This window comes from Limulus polyphemus, unplaced genomic scaffold (genome assembly GCF_000517525.1).
Source record: "Limulus polyphemus unplaced genomic scaffold, Limulus_polyphemus-2.1.2 Scaffold1246, whole genome shotgun sequence".
Lineage (NCBI taxonomy): Eukaryota > Metazoa > Arthropoda > Merostomata > Xiphosura > Limulidae > Limulus > Limulus polyphemus.
In genome coordinates, this window is record NW_013666856.1 from 136984 (window position 1) to 150459 (window position 13476).

Here is a 13476-nt window from a genome sequence, read left to right on the forward strand (position 1 = left end):
ATATACCAGACTACCCTATATCTAGTAAATGCTAGGGCATTCACAAAGGTACAGGATAGTTCTAGAAACCTGGCGTGACACTAGTCATGTGACCTCTGCTGACGCAACAATATTTTTCTGTCACTACTTTACTCGTTAAAACAAAGTTACCTGATATTGGCTACAGAAGAAAATTGCTATGACTCTTAAACATAGTTTAACACAACCATTTTCAGAAATGAAAAGAGTGTCTCAAGTAACTAAAATAACTTCCCAGGTCTATCGTTTGTTTGTAAATCTTTTGAACTTCCCATACTAAATTATTTTATTTTTTTCTGCATATATCTCTTCCGATGAAACCATAAATTACTTCTTAGACAATTTTATTCACATTACATTGACATAAATAGTTTATAATCTGCTCTTTCCATTCATATTCAAACTTTTTTTATAACTATATCAAAAGGTGTTTTTCATTAATAATTGGTCCCACTTTTTGACAATCTCAGAGCATATGATGTGACTAGAGTCCCATAATACTAAATTGTAAGATGGAGAAGGAAAGTCACAAGAGAAAAGAGGCTGGGGTAATTTTTTTTTCTCAAGATATAATAATTTCTCAGCACAAAAAGACTTGTGTTTTAGGATGGCCCTCAAAATTCTAAAAACAAATCTAAGTGAATTACTTACAAGTGAGACAACTCAGAGCTATGCAGAACCATTTTCTTTGTCAATCATGCTAAATAAGTGTTATAGAATGACAAAATATCAGTTTAAAATACTTGGAGTAAACAATAGTTGAGATATGGTTAGGATTATTATACTTACTATATTTTAAAATTAAGTATACAGGTTTTCACTTGACACCTGAAAGGGGCTTACTGATTCAGTAAAGGTTAATATGTATTGTACTTTTAGTAATTGTTTTAATTCCAACAAAGTTTTCTTAAAACTGAACATAGTTTTTCAGTAAAGTGATCTTAAGTGTTTCCTGATTACCTAATTTTTTAATATAAAATTTTTCAAAGGCATTCTGAAAACTGGATATGGTGTTGTTGTTATACTTTTGTGTAGAAAGGTGATGTGCTAAGAATATGTGCAATTGTTTAATATCTAAAAGATGTGTATGACTGCTTGTATTTATTAAAGGACATTCTGGAACGTGCCATGATAAACTTGTATGTGGGACGAGAAATCACAGAACCTGGCAGTTATATTCACGAGTTTCCCTATCCGTGTTTCATACAAGATCAGTAAGTGAACTTGGTGTTAAGCATCTATCTATAGTGTTTGTTTCTTAAACACTGTTACATCTAAAATATTTAGAAACTTATAGAATATATTTATAAACAAGCTGATATACCTGTCCTTTGTCCGGGTTACAAAAATGTGTGTGTGGGGGGGGGGGGGGCTTGATGCTATGATAAATAAAACAAAAATCCTAATTTTCACACAATTTATTTAAAATAACATATTACACTATTTATTACTGCCTCACTAAAAGTTTTCTATAAGCTTTAAGAACTCAGTATGTATATACTTAAAACAGGTTATACACTGTGTGTTGGTCAGTGTGATTTTGTAGGAAGAGGTAGTGGCCAAAGTGGTGGTGGTAGGGGTGCTTTTTGTTACCCAGCTCTTAATGTCTTTCCACAGTGTTTCACATGATTACTTAATAGATATTTATTAGCTGCAGAAATGTCTTATGGGCCGAGGTTGAAAGGTCACGGGTCAAAGTAGGAAGTTGGTATAACTCAAGAAACGGCTCTTCATAGCAGCCTTATAGTGGCTATTGGAGTACAAACTACAGTTTAATTTATGAAGTATTGCAATAGTGGTGGACATTTTTTTTCATTGCATTCCTCCTTAAGAGAGTGCTGTTGCACTCTTTTTATTATATAGGACCTTTTTATGCCCTTCCCCTCACTGATTGTATGTTGTCTTATAGAAAATTTAATAAAGTTTTTTTTTTCTTTTAGTGTAAAGATGTGGCACCATCTATGAATGTAGTGAATGTTAACTTACATCAAATATAATAAATTCTCAATAGCAGCAATAATGGAGAGTGGAGGGGGTTGTGAACCCCCAATTAACATGCCTCTTGTTCCAAACTATCATCTCACAACATTTGATTGAGATTAGTCCAGCAACATAGGTGTAGTTAGATAATAGTCAAATAGACTGCCACACAGATTTTTGTGTGTTATATAGACATATTATTATAGTACTCAATTTTTGAACTCACCAGAAGTTTAGTATTAAGCTTTAAGAACTCTATGTATATACTTAAAACATGGTATACATTGTGTGATGGGCAGAGTGACTTTGTAGGAAGAAGTAATGGCTAAAGTAGTAGCAGTAGGGATGCTTTCTGTTACTCTTATTGTGGTAGGTATTTTGGTTTAGAACCAGGAGTGGTCAGAAATTTACATTTCTCTTTGCCCCACTCTTGACTGATTGATTTTATGTCAATGTTGGATATAATCAAAGTTGTTCTTAAGGGACTGTCTGGGAATAGATATTCCTGAATTGCCACCACAGGCTGAGTGGGAAAACCATGAGAGTAGACCGGAAAGGTTGTTCACTTGTCAGCTTCAAGACGCGATGCAACCCATCTAGCACACTATAATTTGGCTAGTACATGCAGCTAAAGAAAATCAGAGCAGGCATGCCCAACTCACCAGGAGGGCCTTGCACTCCGCACAAAAAGGGACCAAGATGGGAACTTTTATTTATAACAATTAGACAGTTAACATAACTATACATCATTGACAAACAAAATTTATTCTGTTACCTGCTTTCAACACCCAACTCTTAATGTCCTTCCACAGTGTATCACGTGATTAATTAATTAACAGTAATTTGCTGCAAAAGTACATTACGGGCCAAAGTTGAAAGGTCGCATGTTAAAGTAGGAAGTGGGTATAACTCAAGAAATGGCTCTTCATATCAGTCTTATGGTGGCTGTTGGAGTAGAAACTTCAGCTGAGTTTATGTATTCTTGCAATAGTGCTGGCAATTTTTTCATTGCATTTCTACACGGGGCCCTGGCATGGCCAGGTGGTTAGGGTGCTCAACCCACAATCTGAGGGTCTCGGGTTCGATTCCCCGTCCCACCAAACATGCTCGCCCTTTCAACCGTGGGGGCATTATAAAGTGACGCTCATTCCCAATGTTCATTGGTAAAAGAGTAGCCCAAGAGTTGGCGGTGGGTGGTGATGACTAGCTGCCTTCCCTCTAGTCTTACACTGCTAAATTAGGGACGGCTAGCGCAGATAGCCCTCGTGTAGCTTTGCGCGAAATTCCAAAACAAACAAACAAGCTGCCTTCCCTCTAGTCTTACACTACTAAATTAGGGACAGCTAGCACAAATAGCCCTCGTGTAGCTTTGCGTGAAATCCAAAACAAGCAAACAAGCATTCCTACACAGACAGTGCTAGTGCACACACTGATAAGACATTTGTGTGCTTTCCCCCTACACTGTACATTTGTGTTATATTAAATTTAATTTTAAAAATTTATGTAAGGACGTGGCGCCACCTATAATGTAGTTGACGTTAATTTACATTAACGATAAAATAGTTAATGGACAAACAGACAGACACACAATTTTTTTTTTGTTCTATATATATTTACACATAACATACTTTTCATGTGAGACAAAGTACAATATGGAAAACATAAACAAACATACACACTAATGGCACCATAAAAATTAAAACAAAATTCTTAACATAAAGCTATGTACATGTAGTTGAACAAAGATAATATTTGTTATTTTAAAAAAATACTATTTTTAAATATGGCTCTTCTCTGTAAGTTATACATAACATTTTCCTAGCACATCATGGTAGGACACAGTCACTCTCTGAATTTCTGAAAAAGCAAGCTGAAAGCTTTTTTTTTAATTTTAGACTTAGGAAGTTACAAATAATTGAATGACATGTTAAATTGATATTAATATGAATATATATATACAGTATATATATATATACATATACATACATACATATTTGTTATTTAACTTTCTCTATAAGCATATTTTTCTGTGCATGTAATGAGTTACATTCATGATAAAGTAAGTAATAGTCCAAATTTTAATATTATATAACTTAAGTTCATAACTTTATATGGCAATATTTAAAAAAAAATCCTGGATTTCCCCTAGTATGTGAATTGTGACATTTTCTCTCTAGGCATCCCCTCTTCAATAATTTATTTACCACCCCTCCGAGAAGTACATAATTTAATGTAAATTGCTCTTTATAATGTTGCCGTTGCTCAGGCAAGGCATAATTTTTATAGCCTTCAATCTTATTTAGTTACACAACAATAAAATAGAAAATCAGACTCTTCTTGCCATGCCTACCTGTCACTCACATCCTCTCTTTCGGAAATTGCCAATAGCTCTCTCTGACATTGAATACTATATTATTTATGAGTAATAGAAAGCCAAGGTTGTAAACAATCAAATTACATATTATATATATTGTTTTCTGTACAAAGAATTGTCTATTTCTCTTCCAGTTGAAACCTTATAACCCATGGGAAGCACATCGATGAGCTTAGCTAAATTTTTAACTGCTGTTATTGCATAGTTGGAGAGCCAGAAAAATTGTGGTAGTTATGGAACATTGTCTGCTTATCGTATATGATTAGTCTGTATTCTTTGGTGCATTGCTTGATCCTCTGTTTGTCATGTGGGGTCATTATGATGATCCCATGCAATTTCTTTAATTAATTATTATTTGATAGATGGCACTTTACCTAGCCTCACCCACAGTAACTTTCTTAAGTGTGTGTCTGTTCATGTTGCAGTCTTCATCAGTGTTCTGCAGTTGTATGTTTTTGCAAAGTTTTAGATTGGGATCATATTTACCACATGTGATTACTTGGGCTATAATTATTTGCAAGGTCAGTTTGTTATCCGGTGATTTTAATTTGATTAATTGTGTTTTTCTTAGTTTATGGTTAAAATATGCCTTTTTTATTCTGTATTTCTTCTTTTCTGCCATTTCTCTGTTTATTCGATTTTTTAGATGATATCTAATTACTTCTTGTACATCTTCATATTGCCATATTGGCTTTTGTTTTATACAGGTGGCTAGAAAAGGACTCACTGCCACTGCAATACATTTTAATATCATAAGCCATATTCAAAGGTTTTCATTATTCTATTTTGTTAACAAATAAAGGTTTGTATAAAAAACTATTATAAGTGTTTGAGCTTCATAATAATTTGAATATCTCATTGAGCTCATAATGATTCCAGGTGACCACATATGTTTCGTTTTATCATGCGACTAATTGAGGGTTAATAAAATATTTTAGTACAGTAGTACTATTAGTGTGTGTTTGTGTATAAATTGGCCAACCTCATATATAGTTATGGTAGCAAAAATAACAGATCAAATAAAAAGTTTCACTGGAAAAAACGTTTGAAATTTACTTAGAAAGTTTTAGAGATTATGCAAATGAAATTTGAGATTTTTAAGAGGAAGAAAAGTTTTTTTGTTTTTTTATCTGAAAATCACTTTGCACTTGGTGCAGTCAACACTTCGACTCCATATATTCATGGAAAAAGTTTTTGTGAAAATACTCCATTACAATTTCTGATTGCACTTAATAATTACTGAAAGCGTACAAAATTTTGTAAAGATACACAAAACATATTAGAAGTTATATTATGTAAACTATAAACGTCACTTTGGGGTCAAGAACGTGGTCAATTGAACTGAATCTGTAGCGAGAGAGTTAAGTACTTTATTTAAGTTTTTTGTTGTTGAGGTGTATTTCTTCAGTAAAATTAGTTAGGACTTTAAGTATCACATTATAATTCCTGATAATGCTTCTGTTCCATAGATTTCTCTTCATGATTGAACACGTGATGCCATTCTGTTTAATCATATCTTGGGTGTATTCAGTTGCCATGCTAGTACAAAATATTGTCTATGAGAAGGAAAAGAGACTAAAAGAGGTGGGAATTCTTTTTGTGTTTGAGCTCTGTTTTTAAACACACTGTAATGTTGAACACCTATATTATTACCAAGATAAACATTTCATTATAAGTATTTTACCTACTGTATATGGCAAAGATGTCTAAACAAAAATGGTTTGTTTTGTTGTTAACACAGAGGACTATCTGGGCTCAGCCTACCGCACGTATCAAAACCTGAATTTTTAATGTTTGAAGACTCAGTCTTACTGCTGAGCCACTGTAGAGCATAAAATGTGTTTGGATTACCAGAGTTCTTAAAGTAAGAATTTCAATTAAATATTTTATGTAAAATTTTGTAAATGTAAAAAAAATGCACATTATATGAAAACTGCTAAGATTTAAATGCTCAAGAATCCTTTATCAATCAATACTTGTTCCCACGTTGGGTTAGCAGTAAGTTTAGAAGCTTACAATGCTAAAAACTATGGTTTGATTTCCTCCAGTGGACAGAGTGCATATAGCCCATTTGATATAAAAATTTCATTTCACACAATAATGTAAATTTTAACAAGCAAGCCAATGATAAAACAAAACTGAAAAATCTAGATTGTTTTTGTTACTGTATTTTCTAACTGCTTAGAAACTGTGACCAATTTGTATGCAGATAGGTCTAGCAGTTTAAGTTAGGAATATATCTAGCATTCTTTTAATGGAAGAGTGGTGCTATAGCCCCTTCAGGGGTGTGTGAGACAAACATTCTCTTATCCATGAGGTATTAACATCTAACAGTGTATTTCAAATAATACTTGTTATAATTTTCAAACAGAACAATATATTTAGCAATACAGTAATTTTTGTACTGAAAAATAAAAGGACTTATGAATTTTTAAACTGGTTTAGGTTAAATATATTGTTATAAAGTACTGTAATATGTAATGTATTTTATGCATTAACCTTGCACAAAGAATTAAATCATTGTTCACAGTTTTATTTTTAAAAAAACATTCTTTGGTACTTTGCTACAAAAATCTTTTATAGCATCAAAGCCTCATCTTTGTTTTTCCTTATTCTTCTCAAGAAATGAATTTGTACAAATAATTATTGAATGACATGGAAGAAATTATAAACTTGCATTTATATTAATTAACAAGAAAAAAGCGTAAAGAAAAATAGAATGAAAAGATCTAAAATATTGTTTAGAAGATGTAATTGGATAGTGATCCATTTTTCAGGTTATGAAGACAATGGGTTTGAACAATGCAGTCCATTGGCTGGCCTGGTTTATAACGAGCTTCTTACAGATGAGTGTTACAGTCATAATTCTCACCATAATACTGAAATGTGGACATGTTCTAACATATTCAAATCCCTTTCTCATCTTTCTAACATTGGAGATATTTGTAATTGCAAACATTATGTTTTCGTAAGTACTCTTGTTCCTTCATAGCCTTGTTCAACATGTAAAAAAAGTTGTTTGTGTGTGAATTTTATTCTCGTGGCTTAACTCTTTTTTTGTTTTTAATATTTAATCATAACTGTTATATATGTACTGTTAATATTTCCTGCTTTTTATAAATTTTATTTTTAAACAAGAATTTATTATCACAGCCATTAAGCTCATTTATTCTATATTTTAATTTATTTAGTTATATTATGCTAATAAAACTTAGTATTATATTTTTAGTGTGTGTTTTGTCATGAATAGTAAATTTTCTGTGTGATAACCATTTCTTCATATTCACATAGGTGCTAAATAAACAAAACAATTTGGAGTTCAATATTGTAATACTGTATTAACAAGTTAGTATAATTTTGTTACACTGGAGTAAATCATGCAGAGGAAGAAATTTAAGTCATATTAAGAAAAATATGAAATTAACAAACATCAAGAACTGTGTTACATAATAAGTTCAGAAAACATAAACTTAACACACCATTTTCCTTTATTTGAGATATGAGTAACGTATAAGTTCATTTAGACTTGGAAATACAATGGCTTAAGTTCACTCCTCTTAATAAAGCTCTAAAGTGAAATGTTGGAAGCTAAAGATAGTATTCCACGGAGATATAAAGTCTTGTTTATTGCTTTACTTGTGTACCAACTACATTCCAGGTTGCATTTTATCAATTAAATAAAATATTTGGATTAGTAAGATGCATTAATGCACTAAATATTTAAAGATTATCAAATGTATTTCTTTATCAATACAAATAAACAAATTAATAGACATTTGGATGAAGAAAACAATAAGCATGTTGAACTTTAAAAAAATGTCACTGTTGTATCTGATGGTAGAGCTAATAGTATTAATCTTCACCAGGTTTTTTGTCAGTGTGCTGTACTCTAAAGCCAAACTAGCAGCAGCCTGTGCTGGTATTATTTATCTCTTGACGTACGTCCCTTACATGTACATAGCAGTTCGGGAAGAAGCAGCTCACGAACACGTTCCAGCATGGATTAAGAGTTTGGCAGTATGTATAGAGTTTCTTTATCATTTATCCTTAAGGATTGAGTAATATAAGCTGGAATTATGGTTCCTAAAATGAATGCTTAAAATATTGTGGAACACGCATACAAGTAATGAAGTTGTTCTAAAGAAGGCCAAGACAAAACGAATGTTGTGGGAAAATTTAAACAAAGAGACAACGGAGTTTTATAGGACTTATCATGAGAAAAGGAAAGATTGAAAACTTCATCATGACTGGAAAATTCCCAGGAATAAAAAGTAAAGGAAGACAAAAACAGATTCTGCCATCAACAATTGCCATATAACTAGGAATTACCACTATAGAAATGATAAGAAGCAACGGGAGAATGGAGTCAGTGGAAGACCATTCTCACCAATGCTGTAGGTGGGCTAGTTACCTTAAGAGAGAGAGAATATAAGCTTGGCTTACCTAGAGAACTACTTCATTCTGACATATTTAATGCTGTGCTATATCAAACAAAATCTAGTATTCATATTATATATAAATAACTTGGAAGATTCTAAGTGCTGTGCTATATCAGACAGAATCTAGTAATCATATTATATATAAATAACTGGAAGATTCTAAGTGCTGTGCTATATCAGACAAAATCTAGTATTCATATTATATATAAATAACTGGAAGATTATAAGTGCTGTGCTATATCAGACAGAATCTAGTATTCATGTTTTATATAAATAATTGGAAGATTCTAAGTGCTGTTCTATTAGTTTTGTAACTTTGTTATAAATATGGTGAGTTATGGATTAATAGTTTTGCACTAAAACTTGTTTGGTAGCCTTCTTAAGTACAAATTGAAAATAGTGATAATGGTGATATTTTTATAATATGTTTGATTTCACAAACATAGAATATAATTTCAAAGATAGGAAACAAGAAATTGAATATATTTATGGTTGTTTAAAATCTAGTTCTTTCAGTTTCGTACAAACAAAATTAAGTACAATCTTAAACAAGCAAAGCAAAAATCAGTCAAACAACTAAATATGTTTCTTGAAAAATACAATAAACTTTATAGTAAAAAAGAATATATGTTGTATAAATGCATCTGAGTGCCTTAAGTTAATATAAAATATCTCATGGTCATTGGTTTAGGCCATTCTGTGCTTGACCATGCCAATGATGTTTATTAATGTCTATAAACTAAATTCATCATCAGTATATTGTGTTTTAAGGATTACTGATCTTGTAAAATAGATGTAATAATTCTTCATAATTTCTTTATTTCGAAGTGTTTTCATTACTCTTTGAATAAAGGTCACTAAAGATGATATTCTTGTAAGCTGAAATTTATTTGAATTACAAGGCTTTCTGATATATTATAACTTAAAGTGCTGCGAAGTGGTGCTATGGTTTGGCTTAGCATTAAAAAAAACATTACTTAACTATTTTCTTAAGAAATTTTTGATCAAACTTCTGACCCTTTCAAGTTTTGCAGATCTTGTTCAGATACTGTCTCATAGTTTATGTACATTTTTTGTGGTTACAGATGTTATGTATCATTCAGCCTACAGTATTGTTGATTTAACAACTTTTGTAAATTAATTTTTATTTCATAATTAAAAGGGCTGGATTACCCTAGTGGTTAGCATATCAATCTGCAGAGTGAAGGGTCTGGGGTTCAAGATGTGATGTTGCAGTTTTAGCTATGGGTGCCTTTTGGAAGTGACAACAGTGAATCCCATTATTTGGTTTAAGTAGCTGGACAAAGCCCTTGGGGTGGTGGGTGTTGTTGGTAGGCTGCTTTCCTCCTGGTTAGTATTTCTATGTTGGGAATGGATATACTTGAGCTATTTAGTCCATGTGCAAAGGTCCCATTAAGGTTGAAAATTTCATAGTTAAAAGTCTTTTCTGTCAGAATAGTTTTCTAAGACCACGTTTTTTACAGTAATTTGGTGTTCAGTTTATATTTGGATGTATATAATCAAAGGTAATGATTGGTTTGAATCTTTATTTAGTATTGAATTTTCTGACTCAACTCTCTGTCTGTGTAGAGCCTCTTATCAACCACAGCATTTGGACTAGGGGCCAAGTATTTTGCTTTCTATGAAGAAATTGGTGTTGGTGTGCAGTGGAGTAACATGGCTGTGTCTCCGATGGAAGATGATGACTTCAGCCTATGGAATGTTGTCATTATGATGTTGATGGATACATTTACCTATGCTGTTCTTGTGTGGTACATTGAAAATGTCCATCCAGGTAAGAATGTCATTCCATCAAACATGTTCCTCAAGGTAAAATTTTTGTCTTTGCTATTACATTGGCCATATTTTCAAAATGTATTTTTAGTGCACTAAAAATTATCTTATTAACTCTCTCAACCTGGGCTTGGTCCCTGGGACCAACCTCATAACCAATTTGTGCTTGTTATAGTTTTCATGGTATAACTTTTAAATCAGTAAGCGAATGTTAATGAAATTTGGCAGTTTATCAGTAAATATTACAATGCTTTCATATGCAAAATATAAAATTTTTTTGTTAAGTCTTAAGGTTTGTAAAGCAAAGTTTTTCTCATGCCTTTTTTTTTTCTTTTCAAATCTTGCCTATCTATCATGCAAAGTAATTTTCATTTTAAGATTAAAAATACTTTTATGCATCAGAAAATTTTGAAATTTCACATGCAGAATCTTTATAATGTCCGGATAGTTATCAAACGTTTCTTAAGAAAAACCTTTATATTTTATTTCGTATTTTCAATGATTAATCTCTGTACGGGTTTGGTAAATTTGGCAATTTGACTGATCTCGCAACCACCAAAACAAATTAGGAAATAAACATAAATTATGCCTCTTTCATTCTAGAATAAACACAAATTATAACACGAAAACATAAGTGTTTAGACGAAATAGCTTTAATCTCATAACATTATACATTTATATATATTTATTATTTTTTATTATATTGACCTTTTACCAATGCCTGGCTAAAAATACAGAAGTTACAATGACGTGGTTCACGTGCACTCATGTTACCTTATCATATAACATAAAGGTGACCTTTGGCCTGTACAAAGTAACTTGTCTTTGCTGTGTTTTAGACCAGTATTATTTTGTAAAATACAGTCACATTTCAATTATTATATTCCTGAAATATAGAATAGTAAACAAAGAAGTAAAGCAAACAATTATCTCTTCTCGTTATGACTTTTGTACTCGGTTGCTGCTTGTCGTAGGTTACTAAGTCTATAAAAATTTTGCACGTGGACAATATGAAACAAAACATTTTTTTAGGTTTTATGCATACTTTTGAATAACTAAAAAAGTCAAAAATTACTACATCAATACTATAGAATTCTACTATAATTTGTCAAACGTAGTAACTAAGCTGTATTTGGGTCTAAAAAAATATGAAATTTTGAGCAGATTAAAGACATAACCTACCTCATTGAAATCTTGGTTCAAAAGAAGGAAATGGTGCTAGGTACATTAGAAATGCTGAAAACATCACTAGGGAACATTCTAAGCTTCCGATTGGTTATTTATGTCATATATAGAAGTAAGTGTATATAAGGGAGCATTTCCAAAAATGGAAAGAGGTGAGCGGGGTTCCACTGTGTTTGATTTATTATGTGAGAAATATCTTAGGAAATAGAAAAGATAAAAGGTTCTTATTTTATATTCTTGCTTGTCAATATCTATAATTTGAGTTTCTAATTCGTATTAAACTATAGACTTAGTATTTTGACTTCACAAACATCTAATTTGAACCAGTGCTGCATTTAACATACCACGTGACACACAAAAATTGATGTTTATCTGTTTTTTTAATATTTACTTTTAAATTTACAAATTGAGTAATGTATAGTTCTAAAATTTGAATTATAATCAACAGTTTGATACCAAACTTATTGACATAAATTTATGAAATGGTAGTTCAATAAAATTTTGAATGTGAGTCAACAAACGAGATTACATGGTCTTTCACCTGTGACCAATCTCAAAAGGGTTAAAGGTCTTCATTTTTTGTAAGAACTATGTCAATTTTTTTAATAATGATACTTTTTATCTAAGTTTCTTGTGACAGACTATGCAAAATGTATATTCTGCCATTAAAGATATTCACATTAGATTTGTTGCTTATACATAAATAGTTTTTAATTGTTATTTTCACTCGAATTTTGGTGAATCTAACATCTTAGCCTAATTACTGAGAATATATGCAAGTGGTAGTTAAGTTTTTATTTGTAACTGAAAAACTTTCTTGTCAAGTTGTTTATGGTAATCTATTGTTGGCATATACTCCAACCTAATAAAGTTGCTACAATTTTTGTCCTACATTGTTTTAACTAGTATGATAATACTCAGTTTTGTCTTTCCTGAAAATGTGCACACACCTAGTTATCTAAATGCACATGCATGCACACTTTATTTCAATGCTGAAAATATTAAAATTTTATCAAAGTTTTCGAAAAGGTCTAACAAAGGTCATAGAATAACATTATAAGTTTATCTACTGATAGTGTTAAGTACGTTGAAGTTTAGCCCTAACTAATTTACAGGAAAAAATCTATACAAGTTACAGTATTAATTTATTTCTTTATAGAATATGAGCCATACTTAATAAATGCTTAACTAATGTTAGGTCTAAGACAAGTGGACTTGTAGATTTTAGTGTATGCAATTAGAATTCTTCTGTATTATTAGAGAAATCATGTATTTGAAGAATTACTGTTCCAATAAAGATACTAATTTGACTGCAAATCTTTTGTGGGACTCTGTTAGTGGTAAAATATTCTCTAGTTTTAAATAATCACAGAGTACTTGCCATATCAGGTTAAATTTGAACACAAATGTAATCTAGAACTAATCTAGACCAAATATGTGAATAAATACTGTTGTAAATACAAGAGCAAGGGGAAAAAAAAAGAAAAAGCTGTCAGCTTTTGAACTTGCTTAAATTTAAAAATGACATTTACTTTAAAGTTTTTTTTTTCATTTTCATCTATATATATATATATATATATATATAGTAGGTACGTTAGTTACGTTAACCTAAACGTTACGTTACCTTTACCCTTACTAACTAAGTACGTACTACGTGTCGTTCGGTTTAACCGTAAACGTAACGTA

At 31.3% G+C, this 13476-nt stretch overlaps 1 protein-coding gene across 1 annotated transcript in view; it reads left to right on the forward strand.

Moving 5' to 3' along the window:
• Window positions 1-13476, forward strand: part of LOC106462775 (ATP-binding cassette sub-family A member 2-like) — a 112901-nt gene that overhangs the window by 25642 nt on the left and 73783 nt on the right. Inside the window, 5 exon segments of the mRNA XM_022390112.1 lie at window positions 1129-1232; window positions 5842-5956; window positions 7150-7340; window positions 8239-8389; window positions 10402-10614. Of these exon segments, the coding sequence (XP_022245820.1) occupies window positions 1129-1232; window positions 5842-5956; window positions 7150-7340; window positions 8239-8389; window positions 10402-10614 (774 nt within the window).